The 21562-nt window shown below is 38.7% G+C and overlaps 1 protein-coding gene across 1 annotated transcript in view; it reads right to left on the reverse strand.

Moving 5' to 3' along the window:
- The window catches only part of dnah2 (dynein, axonemal, heavy chain 2), a 211978-nt gene that overhangs the window by 21773 nt on the left and 168643 nt on the right, over positions 1-21562 (reverse strand). The window contains exons 63-79 of the mRNA XM_036596629.1: positions 21128-21269; positions 20574-20743; positions 20302-20418; positions 18628-18792; positions 18229-18354; positions 17916-18064; positions 17523-17589; positions 16083-16233; positions 15794-15942; positions 14678-14811; positions 14302-14446; positions 13894-14093; positions 10556-10682; positions 9754-9940; positions 6589-6737; positions 4008-4191; positions 1301-1491 (exon numbers count right to left, since the gene is read on the reverse strand). Coding sequence (XP_036452522.1) covers positions 1301-1491; positions 4008-4191; positions 6589-6737; positions 9754-9940; positions 10556-10682; positions 13894-14093; positions 14302-14446; positions 14678-14811; positions 15794-15942; positions 16083-16233; positions 17523-17589; positions 17916-18064; positions 18229-18354; positions 18628-18792; positions 20302-20418; positions 20574-20743; positions 21128-21269 — 2553 coding nt within the window. The remainder of the gene's footprint in view (positions 1-1300; positions 1492-4007; positions 4192-6588; positions 6738-9753; positions 9941-10555; positions 10683-13893; positions 14094-14301; positions 14447-14677; positions 14812-15793; positions 15943-16082; positions 16234-17522; positions 17590-17915; positions 18065-18228; positions 18355-18627; positions 18793-20301; positions 20419-20573; positions 20744-21127; positions 21270-21562) is intronic.

Raw genomic sequence — 21562 nt, forward strand, 5'->3', positions numbered from 1 at the left:
AGTTAATTGTTATCGAATTGTTTTAATATCTCTAGCTAATACGGCTTTTAGCATTTTGATTATAGCTATTTTCACCTAACCATCGATTTATCTCTCTATAGGTGTTAGCTGAGGTGTTAGGTGTCAGGTGTCAGGTGTTAGCTGATATTGTAAAGAAGTTTTTCCACAGAGCATTTTTATCCCGCATTTAGTTTGGACTCCCGCATTGTTGTGTGTTTGCTGTTCTCCAACAATTCTGGACACATCCTCGAATTTCAATCTTGGTAACTTTGACAAAGACAAAGTGATACACCTTTCTGTGGTGAGCTGAAGTGATACAAACGCCTCTATTTTTGAGGCGAGTAACTGTCCAAAAGGCAATAGCGGAACTTATTTTACCCAGCGTTTACACTTTTCCGTTTCTTGTGAAAAGGGCCTGTCAAATGCCATAAAGCGTTTAGAAGTGGGCAAATGTCACTACTTCAAAAGATTATGGAGAAAGAAGAATTTTATCTTTTAAATGATATATGGATCATTCAATATTGTGCCATAAACATTACGCAGATTAAAAAAAATATTCATATAATTCAGTAGATCACTTGCTCTACATGTTACAGTGAAAAGTTTTTAACCCCATTTCTCAGTACTGCAACTGGTCCACTCATCTGTTTCTCATTGCTGATATTTATTGTTTTTTTTTTTTTTATTAGAAAAAATGAGTTTGTATTATTGTATTTGCTTCAGGGTTTTCCTTTTAAACTCTAGTGAAGTGAACCAAAACAACAAAATGTTATGTTGCACAAATGAAAAGAAAAACCTGAATAGCTGTTAATGTGTTGCGGTAACAAGATCAAACTGCAAAACACTACGTTTTGCGACACATATTTGTCTTAAAAAAACATCTTCAAAAATGCTTAGTCTGACAACAGTATACAAACTGTGAAACAAAAAGTTGCAAAAAAAATTTACCTTCAAATCTTGTTGCAGTAATGAGAATTTGGTCACTTCAATTGGAATAGTCACATAAAGTCAATTCAAATCTACTAAATCAATCTTATTTTTGATTATTGAACCAGGTACCACTGTTTGTATATACAATAGAAAAACATTACGTTTTAGTCATTTCACTTTTTTGGTCTCAGTATACATGCTAGTGAAAGTAACTCACATGATAAATTGTGCTTAATATGGCCAAGGACAAGAACTAACAGCTAAAACAGGTCAGTTTTGATTTCACATTGACTTTAAATAGAAGACTGAATGAATGAATGAATGAATGCAAGTGTGTGTATATGTATATTTATGCGTGTGTGTGTGATACCTTGGGTGGCTCTGTGGTCATTTTGATGCCGGCCTGCAGTATGGCGATGGGGAATTCTGGGTGAGGGGAAGAACTGAGCCAAAGCCTGAAGTCTGGGTGAGGATCCTCCACCTGCAGCTGCTCCACAAGCTTATCCAGCTGAGGCATCCATGATAGGGACAAGTGGCAGTTAGCCAGGAACACCCAGTGGCCTGCCACACACAACAAGCACTTACATTGTTAGGAAGAGAGATAATGCAGAACAAAGACAAAGAAGCAAAGAAGTATTTGAGAAAGCAGACAAACAAGAAATTGTTGTCCATTAAAAATGACTTCCACTCTATTTAATTTGAGTAAACGCCTTCAACTGATAAACATGTCTAATATGCTTTATCTGTGAAGCAGAGAGACAAAGACAGAAATAACAGAATGGACTCTGATGTGAGGCACCTAGGGCACTTCTATGGTATCCCAGGTGGTTGCTGAGTGTTGCTAGTATGTGTGCTAGCATGTATGTGAGTCTGAATGTGATGTCTATGAGGGGTGCTTGTACTATCAGCCCCAAAAGCACAAGCACACTATTCCCCTGTAGGCTCTATGATCCTGCAAAGCGTTGTGGTTCTAGCTTGAAAAACTGCAACCCGTGAAAATGGTACTGCATACTAGCACACTAAATAGTATGTTAAAAACAGTGCAGTACCATTAGAAGTGCCTTCATTAGCGTAGTAGGTAAAGTATAGAAGTGTGTGGTTTGGGACACATCATTAGATCAGCTAGTGAGATGCGTTCAACAGTGCAGCAGCTCTAGTGGCTAATTATAACTTCGCTGCGCCCTTGTTAGCTGCTCATTAAAAATAAAGAAGAATTTGTTGAGACAAACTAATGCATTTATTGATGATGTCGACTGGATGTCCACAAATTTTTCCTTGACATGATGTTAGCATATTTCCAAATTCATTCTATGTATGAGGCACCTGAATGTATCTGCTGCATTATTTAAGGTGGAACGGAAAATATGAATCCGGAGAATAAGAAACAAACTCCAGCTTTATTATGTTTATTATTTAAGAGCTTCTGCAATTTTGGGAGCAATTTTTTTTAGTGTTTGTAAAGACTCACGCATTGGAATTTTCTGAACTTGAGAGGTGTGCAGGTTGTACAGATCCAGTCCACTAGTCAAGCTACTCTTCTAATCATAACATCTTCTGGAGACTGTATCTAAAGTGTCTACATATCTTTTCATCTTTTCTGCGGTGATGCTAGTCTATTTTGCTTGGTCTCAATCCACCTGCAGGATTGTACCTTCAGCAACGGTGATGAGACGAGCTCTATCGCAGCAGAGTCACAGTTACAGTTTTCCTACCAAAATGGTGGTGAGGCATTCTTAATGACATAATCAAACACTAGTAATAATCAGAAATATGATGTGTTTGCTATGCGTTTAAACCTCAGAGTAGGTCAGTGTAGATAAATAACTGTCACACTTCCGGGTTCTCCTCCCTTGCCTAATACTCTCCAGGACTCCAATTCCCATAATTCCAATCCTGATGATGTCACTCCGTCCACCAATCACACACAGCTTCCTCGTTCTCAGTCACCTGAGTATTAATGCAATACACCTGTGTTTGTTTGTCCCAGGCTTTAAATAGTTTCTGGTTTGTTCTCCTCATTGCGAAGTATTGCCCTTCACTGGACTACTGAGCGTTTCTTCTACTGTTTTTCTAAACTTGTGTATCGGACCCTTTGCCTGTTTTTGGATATTGCGTTTTTGTGTTTGCCCTTTTGCTCTGGTTGCTCGTGTATTTTGTATCTTCTGGTTTTTGACTTTTGCAAGGCTTTTTGGATTCTGATTTTTGGATTTGCCCTGAAACTGTCTCTCATTAAACCGCTTCCTTTTTAAGATCCGCGAGCGTCTTTCTGTGTTTGTGCAGCATTACAATAACTTTTCCATGACCATTTGGAAGCACAAGAACACAGCTTGCTGAAAGCATGCACATGGCCAAACACATCAGGTAAAATTTGATTATTTCAGTAACTACAAACAGTTATTCAACCAAGAATACAGCACAATCATTAATCAGCTTATTACATCTGAAGGCATAAATGATAATACTAATACTAACAGTTCTGTATTATTGACTTATGTGTCAAAAGCAAAAAATACAAATTTTGATTTGTTCATGTTTTGAGCTCAGTATTTTGTCTCTCTGGGCTTTTTTCCCCCGTTTGACGCTTAGCAAATGCCTCATAGTTACAGTCTTATACAAAAGACTGTATATTGTACATATTGGGGAAATAAAAAACATAAAATGCGGTCTGTGCAAAAAATTGCACTTTTTATATATATTTTTTTGCCAATATGTTAAACTCAGCAAACAAATGCCGAACAAAGAAAGAGATTACTCTAATAAAGTTTCCCACATCAGTAAACAATTGTAGTAGTTGTGCTGTGTTGGCAACAGCATTAAATGAATAAGCTGAATGAGTTCATCTACTTACGTAGAGTGTGTTTCAGGCATTTGACTTCATACATTTAATTTGCACTGCAAAGTAAGTGTGCTTGCAAGATCCTGCCTCTCTTTCAGTAATGCACACACAAAAATAGACTTGAATGCTCCCTCTTGTGGAGAATCTTTAAACTGCTACATGCGAGTGAGTGAGTGGTTTACAAACCAGGTCCATCTAAAAAAGGAGATAGCAGAGCAAGAGACACAAGAAGGAACTTCACCGTTTTTCACTCCCTCTTTGATCATGCGTGTGGCGATGGGGGCCTGGCCCTGTCCCAGTGAGAGAGCTTGAAAGCTGCGGCCCATGCCTGATGTCTCCGCCAGCTGCACCAGAGCACCTGTAGGGTCTACACCAGGGGACAGCACGAAGATCAGCGGTGTCTTAGTGGTGGAGTCTTCAAGTACCTGAAAAAATCACACCCACACACACAGCCACGCATCCACAGAGGCAGAAATCACTTTTCTTTTCTGTCCAGTTGCAGAAGCTGCCTCATGCATATAAATAGGTAGGCTCTGAGTGGTAGATGAAAGATGAATGTGGCAAAGACTGAATACATACAAAAATGACACATAATAAGCTAATTTTAATAGTGCTGAAATGCTTTGCCAGGAAAAGTACATGTAAGCATGTCCAACATCACAGTGACCTGTTATGTAACATAACAAGCTAAAAGCTGCACTGCAAATCATTCCGAAGAGTTTGTCATGATCGGCTGAGTCACATTTCTAACTTTGAAATTTGAAAGGAAAAGCAGCATCCACATGATTTGACGTGTTCCGTAAGACTGAAGCCAGATGAATGCTCGGACGTGCTCAGGCATTATCTCACCGCAGGACAGATACATGTACATTCATAATGGGACACCTTCAAATTAGGATGCCCAGCTGGTATTTTTAATTCAACTCTAATGATGCAGTCTAGAAGATGGGAGAGCCAGAGAGTGTTGAGCTGTGCATGATGGATATGTATTGCTAAAGGGCCCCACATCATGGAAAAATGAATTTTCCCTGTTTTTCTTTTTAAACAAAAGAGCTTGTGTAGCATTTAAACACTGAAGTTTCAAAATATACTGTTCACTCCCAAATCCATACATTCCATGTATGAAAACTAAGCTGCAAAAACAACACATTTTGAATTCACCGTTTTTGTGATGTCACCAACATATTTACATATATTTGCCTATTCAGCTTATATCAGTTTAGCCCCACAAATTCACATTGAAGTTATAGGTAGTATTTCAGCCTGGACTGCTTTTGAAATGAGCCAAAACACAGGGCATCAGAACAGAGGTCTATATTTACATATATCAGTCAGTCAATCAGAAAAAGAAAACCTTTGGTACATAAGCTAAACACAAATCAGAAAAATGGGGGAAAAAAATATGCCCTACAGCATCTTTGGGCTTAAATGGTCAGTTTTGATTTATTGCACTGACACTGGAGTTCTGCATTTAAGAGTAAATCAAATAAAAAACATTTTAACAAACCACAAAATGACATAACACATTAAAACTATTTATTTATATAGATTATTTAACAGTTCAATCTTTTCTCATCTTTACCAAACTAAATTTGCTCTTTTGTAGCTTTTTTCTGATATTTTTTTAATCATTTCTAGTGTAAAACTCCTCAGAACAGTTTCTTTTAGACCAATATCTTACGAATCATGTAGATCACTGGTTCTCAACTGCAGGCCTAAGGACCTCCCTACCCTACACAGTTTGAACTGTTCCCTGCTCAACACATCTGTTTCCGGCTCCTCAGCATATTATGAAGCCCTTCATGAGCTGAATCAGGTGTGTTGGGGCAGGGAAGAGTTGAAACTGTGTAGTCCAGTGGATCCCTGCTGAGAACCACTGTTCTGGACAATGGTTCTAGATATTCATTGAGCGTCTGACTGGTCAAATATATGTGAATGAATGATATTGTAGCCCATGTCATATATTTGCAGAAAAGAAGGTAATTTCTTTGAAGTAATCACAGCAGTAAAGCATTCTATACAGCAAAGCTAATGGAGTCATGAGCATAATCCAGACATGTAAAATATAATTAAAATCAACATGCAAGTTATTTTATGAAAATTTATACATGTAGAAAGGGTTCATTCTCATCGCAATTGCACACCGGACACAAGTATCAGCCAGCATTGCCCAGCAAACACAGTACAAACCGCAGCCACACTACATAGAATGCTTCACATTGGAATAAATGCCAAGTTAATTTTTACAATCTACTTGTGTAAATTTGATTGAATAAAACATAACATCATTTATGAATTTATCTCATTTGATAAGCTAATTTACCTTTCACAAGGTCACTGTTTTAGCTCGAAGATACAAAGTGAAAAAGACTAAGCTAGTGACGTTAGCTGAGGTGTCTCACAACTAGTGTTTATCTGTTTATCTTAAAGACTTAAGAATTTCTGCCTTTCTCAGTGTGAATTTCAAGCCACATGTAATCCACTATAACTTTTTGTTATCTGGTTCAGGGTTTAATTTTATACTGTAATGTCAAAATGCTGATTGGCACACAGAGAAACGCAGCAGTGCTTGGAGTCATCGAACTGCTGTGCATGTGCACATTCTTTAAAAACAATGGTTTTGAATTTTTGGACGCTCTCTCGTGTGTGGTGAGGAAAGTGGTTATGTAAAAGTGAACTATGAATGATTTTGGTACAAAAACCCACACAAATGTCATAAGTAAACATCAGGAGAAAGAGAAATGCAGGCTATGTGCCCTTTAAGTACATCCTGAGCCTTCTGAGGATGCACTGTGTAATCTGTATGTGTGCGTATCACTCACGGCCTTCATGTCGAGGACTGGTGGCTCCACAAAGCGAGAGCCCAGGTTATTGATGATGAAGGAGTTGACGCAGAAAGAGACGCGGTCCTGCCTTAGAGAACGCACTATCAACATCCTCTGCAGCTCGTTACATCCATTTTCCCACTCACCTAGGGAGAGAGAGTTAGAAAAGGAGGGGAAAAGAGGGAGAGAGAGGAAGAGAAAGAAGAGCGGGTGTTTGCAAATTGACATGGCAATTTGCGAAGTGCAAGAGTGGAGAAGAATAAGTATAGAGTAAAGAGTGGAGATGGGTTGTGAAAAAAAGGAGAAAGAGAAAGGGATAAGAGTGGGTTGAGTGAAAAGAGGAAAAAAATCAAACAAGAGATTAAGTGACAGGCAAATATTATCTCCTTTACAGACCTTTTTAGAACTGGGGCCCCTTGAGAGCCTACTTTTAAAACAACAGTGCGATTCATAATTACATAAACGGGTTAAACAAACAATGGATTTTCACAGCGCGGTGGAAAAAAAACTGTGGCTGCAAGTTCTAGAGCAGATTGAATTAATATTGAGGGGAACTTTAAGTAATGTAATTAGAGTAATAAAATAAAGGAAGGGAAATTACAGACTAGCACTGTAGGAAGAGTTAGACACTAATATATTTTCACAGAGAGGGAGAGAGAGGGAGAGAGAGAGAGAGAGGGAGAGAGGGAGAGAGAGAGAGAGAGAGAGAGAGAGAGAGAGAGAGAGAGTGTAGAAGGGAAAGACAAAGAGGGGCAAATACATATTCATCTTCCATTCAAATAATATTCACAAGACAGAAATTAATCAAAAGGACAAAAAATGAGAAAAAGAAGATTTAATAAGATTTACAAATCAAGTGCCTGTCCTAAGATAACACTGACAAAGTTAAAGTGCAATAAGTTGAGTCACATTCGCATGCACGCTCACACACACAGAAGGGCTGCAGATTATATAATTTGGTGACTTTTATTACAATATTGGCCCTTGCAATACTGAGAATACTGGTTTTGCAGAAGGCTGCAATATATAAATGTACCCTCTAAGCAATCTCTATACATTGTCTGTTGTGCTGTGAGCATCCTGACCAAACACAGAGGTTCCAGGTCAGTGATTTGAGGATGATGGGATGAATCAAGTGATTCACATGATCCAACAAACATAAATGATTTTGTTAAAAATAATGCGGCCAATCTTTAACCATGTCCCATTAATGATTCACTGTGTTTTCATAGTTCTTGTAAGTTGAATCTTATTTTAAGTAAGTTGTATCTTATTCACTATTTTAATGAACACATATTAGGTGTTTATTAATGTCTTCTTTGTCCAATAAAGCCAAAATCTGACACTTCTAAATGGTTTATTCATTATGCACTAAACTTTATTCATTACAGCATGTATTAGCAGATAATTAGTAAGAGTCTATTATGTGAAAACCACTAATAATTGCATTACTAAAAACAATAATAATGTACGATGAACATTTTACTAAGATATTGACACGAGAATGATTGAGCATGAATTATCACCTAAATTCACATCATATTAATGCAGAACTGGTCACTTTTGATTACTGTGAGGTCTAGTTAGTATTAATGTTGAGTTTAATACTTTAGAGCAAATAAAAGTTACTAACACTTCAAGATGTGTTCCACATTCTAAAGTGCTCTAGTCATCACTAATTAGATACTAAAGAGCTCTAAACAAGTTTTCAATAATTAATCAGAACAGATGTCCAGTTATGTATTAATGTAGGTCATGATAAATAAAGCTTAATGCTTTATTTATGCAATAAATAAACCATTCAGAAGTGTCTGACTGGAGATTTGCTGTAGACCTTATTAAAGACATTAACTCTATGGAACTGAGCATCTCGCCAGTGATTGATTCTGAGAATTTGGCAATGGCCCTTAAACATGTTTAAATCTGCTGACAGAGAAGGTGAAATATTTCAGGCTAAAGTGACCACCACAATCCTCGTTATCAAGGTAACACCTTTTAATGTCAGTTTCTCAACAGCAAATTGCATGTCATTTCTGTGAATATTCCAAAAAAAAAAAAAAGTAATAAAAAAGCTTTTGTCTACATATCTTGTCTAACGGGGTGGACGTCAAGACCCTGTCAAGAATGTGGAAAACAACAAATTATTAATGTTGAACAGAACTAAAACTAGCTTGGAACATAGCTCTTCTGAAGTTCAGCTGATGTCACTTACTACACTATATTTTTATTAATATTAATAGTTTTATATTAATCTGATATGCGTAGTGTTGGCGTTGAAATAAATATACATTTGGGCATGGCAAGGAATTAATGCTAAAATGGTTTAAAATTATTTTATTTAGTGATACTTGATGAAACTTAAACTTAAAGAGTTTTATTCTAAAATTCTATACATCCAGTTGTAACAATTTTGCACATATTGAGTCTTTGAAAAAATACTTGCTTACATATTTATTTCTCTAATAAAGGTGGTATTAGTTACAGCATTAATATTTCTTGTATGTGTAAAGCCCATTCTCAATAAGGTATATCATTAAAAAAAAAAGAAAAAAGGTCAATAATGCATTTTGGAATGAAATCCTTCATATAATATGCTAATGATCAGCTTTAAATTAATATATTTTAAAATATATTACCAGATTTTTGACATTTATACAAGGCATTGAATGTTGTGGACTCAAATGTCACTCTTTTCATGTAATGACTCATAGAATCAGAGCTTTCTGTGTGCTACCGTGTTTCTATCACTGTATAAAAGAAGCATGTGGCTTCCGTTGCTGCTGGACGTACAGTGATTTTTTCTGGGCAAGTTCATTCAGAGCACAAATCAGATTGCTAAGCGTTTATTACTGATTTGCTTCATCACGCTAACAATAAAACGCAACTGATATGTGACTTATATTGCCATTCATGTATTGTCTTGCTCACAAAGGTAGTTTGTGATACACATAATAAAAATCTATGAATTTTCATCATCATTAGATCACATTCTTTACATATTAAATTAAATCATGAGATTAACGAAAAAGAGCAGATTAACTGGCAGAAACATCCAGGTTTTTGCAACTGTATCTTATAGTAATAATAAAGTGTTACAGGAACACAACATGATATGTCACCCATACTGTGCAGCCTCAACACACACACATACACACTCATTACCAGGTAGAGGGGCATTCTCTGGTTCTGAGCTAGTGTACCACAGGTTCCAATCTCTTGGGTACTGCTCAAAGGAGGCCATGAGCCCATGGAAGTTGGCCAGCTTGTCCAGTTCAGTAATGTTGTCCCAGTTAGAGTCAGAAAGCCAACTAGTGCATGGATTATCCATCTGCCCCTCTTTATCCAAGACCTGAAACAAACAAACACACACACACACATACACACACACACACACACACACACACAAGAAAGACAGACAAGCAGACATGCACATGTAAAAGTCAGAGACACAAGGTTTGAATGATGTAATGACGGTTGGCAAAAATACCCCAAGTATGATGTAATACATGTAACATATGGAGCCAGCTTCTAAATTTCTAGCTAGCAAAGTAAACGGATTTAGCCCTCTGAAACCTTGAAAAACCTCTGAGCCTTGAGAGCACCAACAGCAAAGCAGACTATTTACAAGCCGTATTTGCAGGTGTTGAGAAATAACGTTACCCAGAAGAGCTACACGTTATTCTTTATAAGACCGGAGCTGCTCCTAATGCAGAGGAGTGGCTCTCAGTGGGCTTCTCCAGGTTATGTTGCCAGAAAGACGAAGTGAAATGTATTATATCTTTTTAGCGTGCCTGCCCACGGTCAGCAGAGAGAAATCAGCTTTTAGTCCACATTGACACATTTACACTGATGCTACAAGTGATATGTACTTTTTTCAAGGACCCTCTGATTGGGGCGAGTCAGGTTGAGCAAAGTTATCAGAAATCAAATAAAATATAATAAAATAAAAAGACGAAGTGCTCACCAGCCCTCCTCGGAGAAAGAAGCTGTACTCATCCATGTTGAGCTTGCCAGCCACTTCAAGGATCTTAGCGCACATGTGGAAGCTGAACAGCAGCTTGTGGTGCTCAAACAGGCCCCGGCATGTGTATCTGCAAACAACACCCCCCGCCAAAATGTAATAATCTTCACTGTCTACCAGCATTCAGTCTTCTGTGCTTCACACCAGCTTCACATCAAAGTTGAGCTCAAGGTCGGTGCATCAGAGAAAAGACTAATTGACATTTTGAAGTAGCAGCCGGCTTCCAATTACTCCATCACATGCATTTATACACATCAGTGATTGTGTTGTAATTTCATTCCTGTAACCTTATGTTTTAATATTTTACAAGGTGTGCATGTTTTGATTTTCTAGCATGATTTGAGTGAACAATGCCTTGTTTAATGCAAGGTAATGCTTTATTTGTGTGTTTGCTTTTGTTCATTTTTAGAAGTTCTGACAACAGAGATAAACTAACCTGCCTCATCAGGATAAAAAATAAAAATGGCTCTGACATGAAAAATGCTTTTTACAAAAGCTCCATGTTTCATTGTTTAAAATTGAAAGGGAAAACTATTTCTTTTTGATTAATGAGGTTAAGGTTAGCATTAGATTTAGGGCTTATGTGATTCTTACATATTATAAGTATATATATTATGTATGATTACAGCTCCAAACTAGTTTGAGGAATGAAAATGCGCAATATTTTGCTAGGAACAAAAGTGCAAACAAAAACATAATTAAAGGTTTTTGGAACAGAAACGTTAACTTGAAATCTCTATAATCGGTTAATAATGTTATTGCTTTGCCCCGATGCACATACAGTGCACTGACTATCAACTGAGCCCAAGCCTATCCAGTCAAATGGGGAGAAAACATTTTTAAGCTGCATTTTTAAGATGATAAAGTTTGATTTGTTTTCTGTGAGTGTTGACGTTGTATTAGCCAATCAAAATCATGAGAACCTTTGCAATCTTAGCTGCCCAATAACTGCTTAGTGCACTGTTGGCAGGGGGTATATTTTAAATGACAAACTTCAAAAACACTTAAGCCAAACATAAAAAGTCAACTTCTGCTAAAAAAGTGCTGTGTTATTGACAGTAGTAAAATCAGTCAGTACTAAAATAGCTTAAAATGTCAAAGTAAATTACATTCCTGCACTAATTTATCAAAGGCAAGATATACACTCACTGAGCATTTCATTAGGAACTCTATATACTGAACTCTATACTCAGTAGGACCTTCCTTTGCTCTCAAAACAACCTCAATTCTTTGTGGCATGGATTCCACAAGATGTTGGAAACATTCCTGTGAGATTCTGGTCGATGCTGACATGATTGCATCATGCAATTCCTGATTTTTCAGGTGCACTTTCATGCTGCGAATCTCCCACTCCACCACATGTCAAAGGTCTTCTATTGGATTCATATCCGGTGACTGGGAAGGCCACTGAAGAATACTGAACTCACTGTCATGTTAATGAAACCAGCTTGAGATGACTTTTCCTTTGTGACATGCTGCATTACTATGCTGGAAGTAGCCATTAGAAGAAGGGTAAATGGCTATGAAGGGATGCGCATGGTCAGCAACAATACTTGAATAGGTTGTGGCATTCAAGCAATGACTGATTGGTATTAACAGGTCCAAAGGGTGTCAAGAAAACATTCCCCAGACCATTACACCACCTCCACCAGCCTGGACAGTGGACACAAGGCAGGTTGGGTCCATGTATTCATGCTGTTGACACCAAATTCTGACCCTACCACCTGTGAGCCTCAGCAGAAATCGAGATTCCTCAAACCAGGCTACATTTTTCCAGTCTTCATCTGTATAGTTTTGGTGAGCTTGTGCTCACTGAAGCCTCAGCTTTCTGTTCTTGGCTGACAGAAGTGGGATTCGCTGTGTCTTATGCTGTTCTAGCCCTTCCACCTCAAGGTTAGACGTGTTGTCTATTCTGAGATTCTCTTCTGCTCACCATAATTATACAGAGTGGTTATCTGAGTTACCACAGCCTTTCTGTCAGCTCAAACCATTCTGGTCTTTCTCCTTTGATCTCTATCATCATCAAGGCGTTTCTGTCCACAGAACAGCCGCTCTCTGGATGGTTTTTGTCTTTATCGCACTATTCAGAGTAAACTCTAGAGACAGTTATGTGTGAAAATTCCAGGAGAACAGCAGTTGTAGAAATACTCAAACCAGCCCATCTAGCACCAATTATCATGCCACATCATCAATCATGTCAAAATCACATTTTTTTCCCATCCTGATGGTTAATGTGAACATTACCTGAAGCTGATGGCCCATAACTGCATAACTTCATGCACTGTACTGCTGCCACTCTATTTGCTGATTAGATAATTGCATGAATGAATAGGTAAACAGGTATTCCTAATAAAGTGCTCGGCGAGTGTAAGTGATCCATAAACATTTTTCACTCTCATCGTAGTTGTATGTTTTAGCTTACAATGCTTGATGGTTTAGGTTTTGAGTGGATTTTCCTCAACTTTTTCAGCTGTCTGATTTTAAATTTTTAAAATTAACTTTTATCGTCTTCATTTGGGTAAATGTTGCGCCTGTCACAAGTGGACGCATGCTTTATTTAGGAGGGTGCTGGATTGTTGGTTGAGTTTATGCTAAGCCTGCCCTCTTGTTGATGTGTAGTCACTTAATTTTGCTACTATTTTTGATTAGTGTAAATACTTTTAGCTCATCAGCGAATCATATTGGTATCTGCAGATATTTGCTTAAAAAAATCAGCATAGAACAAAGGTTTAGATTTGACTGATATTTCAAACTGATATTTGATAATTTACTCCAGAAGAGTAAAATATTGAGGTGACCCTGGGCTTCTGTAGAAAATAACTGCATTTTATTCATTTTATTCTTTTCACTGCATTTGTAACCCTGTAGAAAAAAGTGTTTAATTTCTCTGTTACACTCATTCAGGTGAATCTTGGCTTTGTACATGAAAAATCAGAAATCAGCTCACAGTTTCTGCCTTCCTTGCATACAACTGCTGTGTCTAATAGCTGCCCAGTACTACTTTTTAATTACACTAATCTACTTACAGCCTATGTAAAAGCAACAGATTAAAAGTTTTCAGTTTTGCTCTAACTGGTTAAGTTGCGGTTGGAAAGCAAGAACAGAAATATTAAAATATTGGTTCTGCTTTATGCCAACTGATTAATTTTTATTTTGTTTCTAGGCCCTGCATATGGGACATTTAAATTATCCCAACCTGTCTGTGGGACAGTGTTCGCAGTGTAGGTGCAGTAAACATTCCTCAAAGCACAGTGTATGTGTATGTGGCAACAATGTGTAACCTGTAGACTGCGTAAGTGTGGTAGTCGTTGAGGTTGGTGATCCTCTCCTCCAGCTTGTGGCTACGCTGGCTCTTCTCGATGCTCAGATTGAACAGGTCTATGTAAGCGTCCAGAGAGAACTGGTACATGGGGTCTATACGGCCCATATCATTCAGCACGAAGAACAAGATGGAGGCGCGCTGGGCACAAGGCCGATAGGCCTGCAAAAACACACAAGCACACACTCAGGGTTTAAACGTCTACACCTTTCTCTTTCACTTCACTGCTATCGATGGCCTCATCCTCAAATCCTTTTATCCTTATCCCCTCTTCAAGTCCCTAATCTTTAATCCAATGTGGCAACCCTTTCTGCACCCTCTGCCTTCATTGCTCTCTCTTCCTGTCTCTCTCTCTCTCTTCCTCCCTCACCTCTCTGGCAGTATCGATTTTGATCTCCGTCTGTTCACTGGTCTCCAGTTGTTCTGACACTTCGGTGGCCGTGACTTTGGAGGTCTGCAGTGTGTTCACCAGCTGCACGTCATCCAGTAGAGAGCCAGTCGCCTCGTTCAGCAAGCTGCATACAAACACACACACACACACAGGTAAGAGATGGGTGTAATTCAGGAGGGATTTGGTAAGCGCAAATATGCTGCTGCAGGATAAAGCTGACTGATGGATTTAGCAAATGTGTTAATGTCACATTTTTGCTAAATGTCACTTGAATAAAAGGTGTTAATGTAGTGCTATGGGGTATGTGTGCACATGTTTAATGGAGAGTGCTCTGTGTGTGTGTGTAACAACTCACCGGAGAATCTCGTCCTCTAGCTCCTGCAGTTTCCTCTTGCCAGAGGCAATGTTGATCACTAAAGAGTCTTTCTGTTCCTCCAGCTCAGGACGCTCCTTCCGCACCACTATACCCAACAACTGAGCCTCCAGACCCTACACACATGTGGACATACACACAATTGTAAAAGCAAAACACCTTTTACCATAGAAGTGCAAGATTATATTATCTTATGCAAAGGTGGTAAAACATGACACTGAAAAAAGTGATGCACTGAATTTACTAAAATTCAAATGTACTTCATTTCCACATTAATAAAAGAACTTTTTTTTAAATAAAAAAATACTTTTATTGGCAATATTTGTGTTGATGTATAATATTTTATGGATGTACAGTGTTTTGCAAAAGTCAGAGTCCCCTTGCTCATTTCTTTTTTAATCAAAACGCCAATTAAGCACAAGTTCTTCATTTATCAATGTCAGAAAAAATTACACAGAACAACTAAATTTAATATCATTTTTCTGTATGTAGTGTGCCCACCCTGTGCTTTTATTACAGATTCCATTCTTTACGAGACTTTGTTTCATTTTGCTTTTCTCACATCTTTTTAGACTCATAGTGTAGATTTGTCTTCTCACAGTGGAAGGATGGACAGAAGCACCTGTGGATTTTTTCAGATCTTAAGGAAGAGTGAAGCTTGATTTTCTCCTAGTTCTGTTTAGCTGATGGTGAAAGTTCTGGTGGTCTACCAGGTTGTAATGAGTGATTTTTTGTCGGTATCTTTTAATGAATTTTGTTTAACTACAGTTTTTTAAACTCTGTTTTTTTTCCATTTATTTTCCTTTGCCTTTTTCTTTCATTTTGCAGGTGAATTATCTTATACCTAATCCTTTCCTGAAAAACAAATTGCTCATACTTAATAGCTTTTTTGACTGGGAATGAAATAAATGAAGAGTGGTCTCTGACTATGGCACAGTTCTGAATGTAGATGTATAATATGGAAATACTGTACTTGAATAAAGTAAATTCAATTCTTCACTTTTTGTTCATTGCACAATATTTTAAATAGGATTTTCTCAGAGATCAGCTACAGAACATTTAGCTTTACATTCAAAGAACACATGTACACATACACACCTGTTCCTTCACAGCAAAGTTTACAATGGTGGTTTTGGTGGAGATCTCTGGTGTGTAGTGAGGATTGGATAATTTAGTGGTGATGTAGAAGCGGAAATCTGGGTTGTATTCAATGTCTTTATCTCCCAGCTTCAGCAGGAGCCTCCCACCTGTATACACATACAAATATACATAAATATAAATCAAAGTGCAAGGTCTTACCAAATATAACAAAGTTATGTGTAGATCATCATGGTGAGACTGTGTGTGTGGGTGTGTGTGTGTGTGAGAGAGAAAGAGAGAGACTGACCGACATGTGTGAGAGACTTGTTGAGTATAGGGGCGAGTGAGGGATCCAGTTCTTCCTGTACATTCTGCAAAAGAACCGGAGAGCCAAACTGCACTGCGTTCTCCAAAATCCGCAAGAAATCTGGCATCTGCAGGTCAATCACTTTCAACCCCTGAGAGAGAGAGAGAGAGAGAGAGAGAGTGAGAGAGAGAGTCCAAGGACCAGAAAAAGAAATCAGAAGGTGGAGGTCAAAAAAGAAAAAAGAAAAGAAAGATAAAAGCATGGACAAGAGTGACTTAAATAAGAGAAAAGCTTACCAGAGAGCTGAGAAAATGAAAGAATGGCAGAGAAAGAGAGAATGAGAGAGGGAGAGAAAGGGGTGAGGAGAAAGAGGAGAAACCTTCAGCGCTGTCAGTGGAAGACATTTCGTGATTGTTCCTAAATGTCAGCGTTTAGCTGTAGTGTGTGAATGGCACTGGCCACCCCAGCAAGACATGAAAGCATGAAAGGACCTGCAGAGAGGAGGAAAAGGTCAGACAGAGAAAGCAGAAGGGGGAGAGAGAGGGAGGAGGGAGGAGGGTAAGATGGAGAAAAGTAAAATACAGAGAAAGGGAAAGAAGGAGACACAGGGAAGGAGAAAGAGAGCGAGAAAGAGATGTAGGAGAGAAGAGAGGAGAACTGTACAGCAAATGATTCTAAGCTAAGACAAGAAAAGCCAGAAAAAAAGCACAACTGACCTGATGGTCAGGTCAAAGCCTCACAGGGAAGTGTAAGTGTGTGTGCATGTGTAACGGTGTCTTTGAACCTATGTGTTATAGTCAGGATAAATTCACCCGAGTGCCATTTTTTGCTCTCTAAATACTCCATCAAAAATCTGCCATGTTTTTCTCTCTTTTACAAAAAGCCTGAGCACGGAGAAAAAAAGAAAAGAGGCTCCATCTCCTCTCAATAGAGGAAATGAACAACGGCGCTGCCGCACCACAAAAAGAGGAGCCTAAGAGAGAGAAAGAGGAAGTATTAATAGAAGCATCTGTGTAAAGAGCGAAGGATGAACAGAGAGAGGAAAAGAAAACAGGTGAGGAGAATGCATGAGTGACAGAAATGACGCGGTTTTCAATCCGCCAGAGATTTCTACGTGGTTCATTTGTTCTACACTAATTAAGGGAAGGGGGAAAACAGTAGTCCGTGGGTTGTACACAGTGTCACGACTTGCGCTAAAACAGGAGCGCTGGCTTACGTGATGCTCTGTTGATAACGCTGTTGCAGAATGTGGGTTATTCTTTCACAGTATGGAGGGAGCTATAATCCTGTCTAACGTCTTCGATTTTCTTGCTTTCCATCAGACCTCCAACTTTCCCTAGCTCTAGATTAATTCGCTCCGTATCCTAAGCGGAGTGTATAAAATCGGATGAGAGGATGGGTTTGGGGATTGTGTGTGTGTGTGTGTATGTGATTATTCACTCTTTTAGACTCCATGTTCTTAATCCACTTTAGCGCTTGTCCTTGAGGGTCCACCATTAACGGCCATCTGGAGAAGGACACAGAAAAAGAAAGTGGCGGAGACATTAGCCATTACTGTGAATGCCTGTCATATTATCCACAAATAATTCATAATAATCCATAATCTCAAAAATACCCTGTCTGCTGAGTTCCTGCCTCTGTGAGAGGAAATCAGCAATGGACTATAAATGGTCATTCTTATTGCAGAGCTTAATATTATCTTTAGCTAATTACTCGACTATCACTATTCATTAGTCATCCTTATTCATGAGATATCATCGTTATTCTAATTAGCTCTACGGGACTGGCTGTCTGTCAAAATAGCGTTGGGAGATCGGCCTGGCGAGGGCTGACCGGTTGCCACGGGTGACGATGACTCCGTTCTCGGTGGAGAAAGCGTCAGAGGGGAGGCCCTGGATGTTCCAGTCGCGCACCGCTGTGGCTTTGGAGAGGAACGCTGCGAAACTGAAGCCTGGAGAGCATGGAACCTCCAGCTCCCTGAACTACACAGAAAGTGAGAGAAGGAAAAATTGAGTTGAAGAACAAGAGACTAATGCCCATGAGAAACTTTCAAAAGTATTGCACTTCTTCACTTATACTTCAGGTAGAGCAGAAAAAGAAAGTTTGAAAGTTAAGAGGGAGAAGCAGATGAAAATTGGAAAAGTACCTGCTTCATCCAGATGTTGGTGAGCAGCTCATCTCTGTAGTTGGAGAGGAAAGGGCCCATGTAAGAGAGAAACGCTGCAGCCAGCAGGCAGTCTCCCACCAGGTAGCCCATGTCCTTCTCCAGACCCTACACACAGAAACAAAGACATTTAGTACTGTTACATTTTAGACACTGCATGTAGCATTGGTGATTAAAAGGCATGATGCCTCTATGTAAAGATAATTGTATCTATATAGTGCCTTTTAAACAAAGCACTGTAATGCTCTTATTGCTTTGGCAATCTGTTGTCATTCATGCACAACTGAATACTGTATTTAAAATGTAAACATTTGGGTATGTGGGTGTGTAAATGCAGAGCATTTTGAGAATATGTGATAATGTACATGTGGGTGTGTGTACCTTTACAGTCTCCTCCCAGCGTACTCTCTCTCCGGCCAGTCCAGACACCAGTTTGCCTGCCCTGTCCAGTTTAAGTTCCATATCTTCAGACTTCTTCCTCAACTCCTCCTTCTGAGCCAGCTTCTCATCATACTGCTTCTTCAGCTGGTCCAATTTCTCTCCCACCTACATACACACACACATAAAGTGACTTCACTCTAAGAGATTTTCTATCAGAATTCCTATTCTAACAACACTGGCTGCAGGTAGTTCAACTACAAATGTTCTGATCTAATTTTTTTTTTGTCCCCAGTCCTCATCTGAGTTATCTAAATATTAAATATCTGCTGATACACAGTCCAATCCAATATTTATATTGTCATGTAAAGAGCCACCCAGTGCATGCATTAAGTACATTAAATATAGTAAAACTAAGTAAAATTAAGCTATGGAAGGCTGCCAATTTGAAATGGTACAGGAATTTACTCAATGTTTTGTATATGCATACTGTGACAAACTGTGAACTGATGAATATTTTTTCCTTGGACTACACTTTGAAATTACCAATTTTTAGCGGCTTGAATATGTTAATTTCATAATGTGTACTATATGTGCTAATTTTGCACATGCTTTGAACGCGCTGTTATTCTTACCACTAAGTGAGTAATAGCCTAAAAATACCTACAAATGTAAGATGTGTTATATTTTGTAATAAATACTGACCTGAGTTTACTATGCTTTCAATGTTGAAATAACACTGTATAATCAGTGAGTAAACACTACTGACATTAGATCAACAGGTACTCAACCATCCGTGAGTGCCATTAATTCGACATTGGATCAACGTACAACATGGATGATTTTCCAACACTGAATCAATGGCCAATAAAATGAGCAAGATTATTATCTTTTTAAATGTTCATTCAAAATATTAACAGAAATCTATTCGGTTAATCTATCAGTTGTCGACATTCCTTCATTTAATACTTTGTGCACATTGCAAGGGATCTCAGTCCATTCCACTATACAGAATCTCTTCAGATCATTTAGATTCCCAGGTCCATACTTGTGAACTCTCCTCCTCAGCTCACCTCCCCTTTATCTGTGGGTTTTAGGTCAGGGGACTGGGTAAAATCTTGGAATCAATATTGGCATACATTCTTTTCTGCTCAGATTCTTAACATTTCCAGTTGCTTTAAACTTCTTAATTATTATCCCGATAGTGGGCATTTTTATAAAACTGTTCAGCTATTTTTTGTGGCCATGTCCCGATTTGTGTAGCTCAACAACCTTTTGTCACACATTACTGGTGTATTCTATGGTCTTTCCCATAGTGATGGATGACTAAGAGAATTTGGCCTGTGTGTCACCTCATATTTGTACCCCAAAGAAACAGGAAATCATGGCTGACCATGTTCCTAATCCCTCAGGTGATCTTTAAAACATAAAATATGAATGTGAAGTTACATTTCACTCGTAAGAATTTGTGCCAACAATTGCAAATCATTGCACTTCAAGGGTTTCGTTATTTTTTTAAATGAAAGATTGTGATCCCTTTTTTTCCAGATTGGATCAGCACCCTAATGGAAATTATGCATACATGTGAGTTTTATCTAAATTTCATATGAGGAGCCCACCAAGAACGGACATTGACACATTTATCAAAGTCTGTAGTTCAACTAGGCATGCACTGACCTCTCGAAGTTTGGCCTGGGCCTCGGCCAGGGCAGACTGTTTCTCTGCCAGCTGAGCCATGGCTCCTTGCAGCCTTGCTCGCTTTGGCTCCACCACTCGATAGATACGCCCATACACCTTAGGGAAAGAGAAAAATCCATGCATATACAGACACAGACACACATACAAAGATGGATTAAGTTAAAAGAATAATGCAGTGTTGGAGATCAAAACAGGTATATAAAGCATACATATTTAGTGTGTAGTTGTGACTTCTGGACCTTGGCCCTTACCTCCATGGCTCTGACCCACATACAGAGGGATTTGGCAGCCAGTGAGACTCTGCCAATGATCTCGGGTTGGAAGTCGGGCTGCGTGCAGTACTGTCCAATCTTCTTCAGCACACGGTCTGATATGTTATCCTTATCAAAGTGCACCAGCTGCTTAATGAAGTTTGCTTCACCTGTCACACACAGAGGCAGGAAAAGTATTAAGACAAGACTAGCTCTTCTGTTTAAGTTTCAGCAGCTCTGCTTCTCCTGTCAGACTTATTAGTATGTGTTTAACTTCTAGATGTACTTTTAAACTGTTTATTCACTTAAATCTCCCCATTTTCACTTCTCTGTATTTTATCATTCTCTTACCTCCATCACTTTTACCCTCTATCTCTCTAAAGTGATCATTTAGGCTTTCCTCTGGGTAAAAAATCAAGTCTCAGCTAATCAATATGATGGACTGATTTAATTAAGCCCTTTAATGCATGTAATTCTAAGAGGTTTGAGGTCCATCATGTCCCTGGTTTCTCTGTTATCCAATGATAAACCAATATAAGTTTGCTCTCTCTCACCCAGCTGTCTCTTAGCTTCAGCCCAGGTGGGTTCACACCCCCTCAGGATCATGACCGCCTGCATCACTGTCTCTACCAGAGCTGGTGGTCGGCCATAAGATTTGATCTCAGTCATATCCTTCTTATTCAGGGACTCCAGGGCCTGCACAGCAAGAGAGGAAGTTACTAAGAACATGAAGAACATCTTTTTTTCGTTGTTGTATATGTTCACAGATACACACACTTCCCCTATGTTTGGGATAAATAATAAAAAAATGACTGATCTACCATACTACTTTTTTCAACAACCCTAAATACCAGTGCTTATGGTTTCTCATAATGTCTACATGTTTTGGACCCTCTTAAATGTGCATTCATCACTGTAATGAAAGGGTTTATGCACTGCAACCCTACAATGATTTCCCTCTTTATGTAGTTGTGGACGAACTATTCTCA

This window comes from Colossoma macropomum, unplaced genomic scaffold, assembly GCF_904425465.1.
Source record: "Colossoma macropomum unplaced genomic scaffold, Colossoma_macropomum, whole genome shotgun sequence".
Lineage (NCBI taxonomy): Eukaryota > Metazoa > Chordata > Actinopteri > Characiformes > Serrasalmidae > Colossoma > Colossoma macropomum.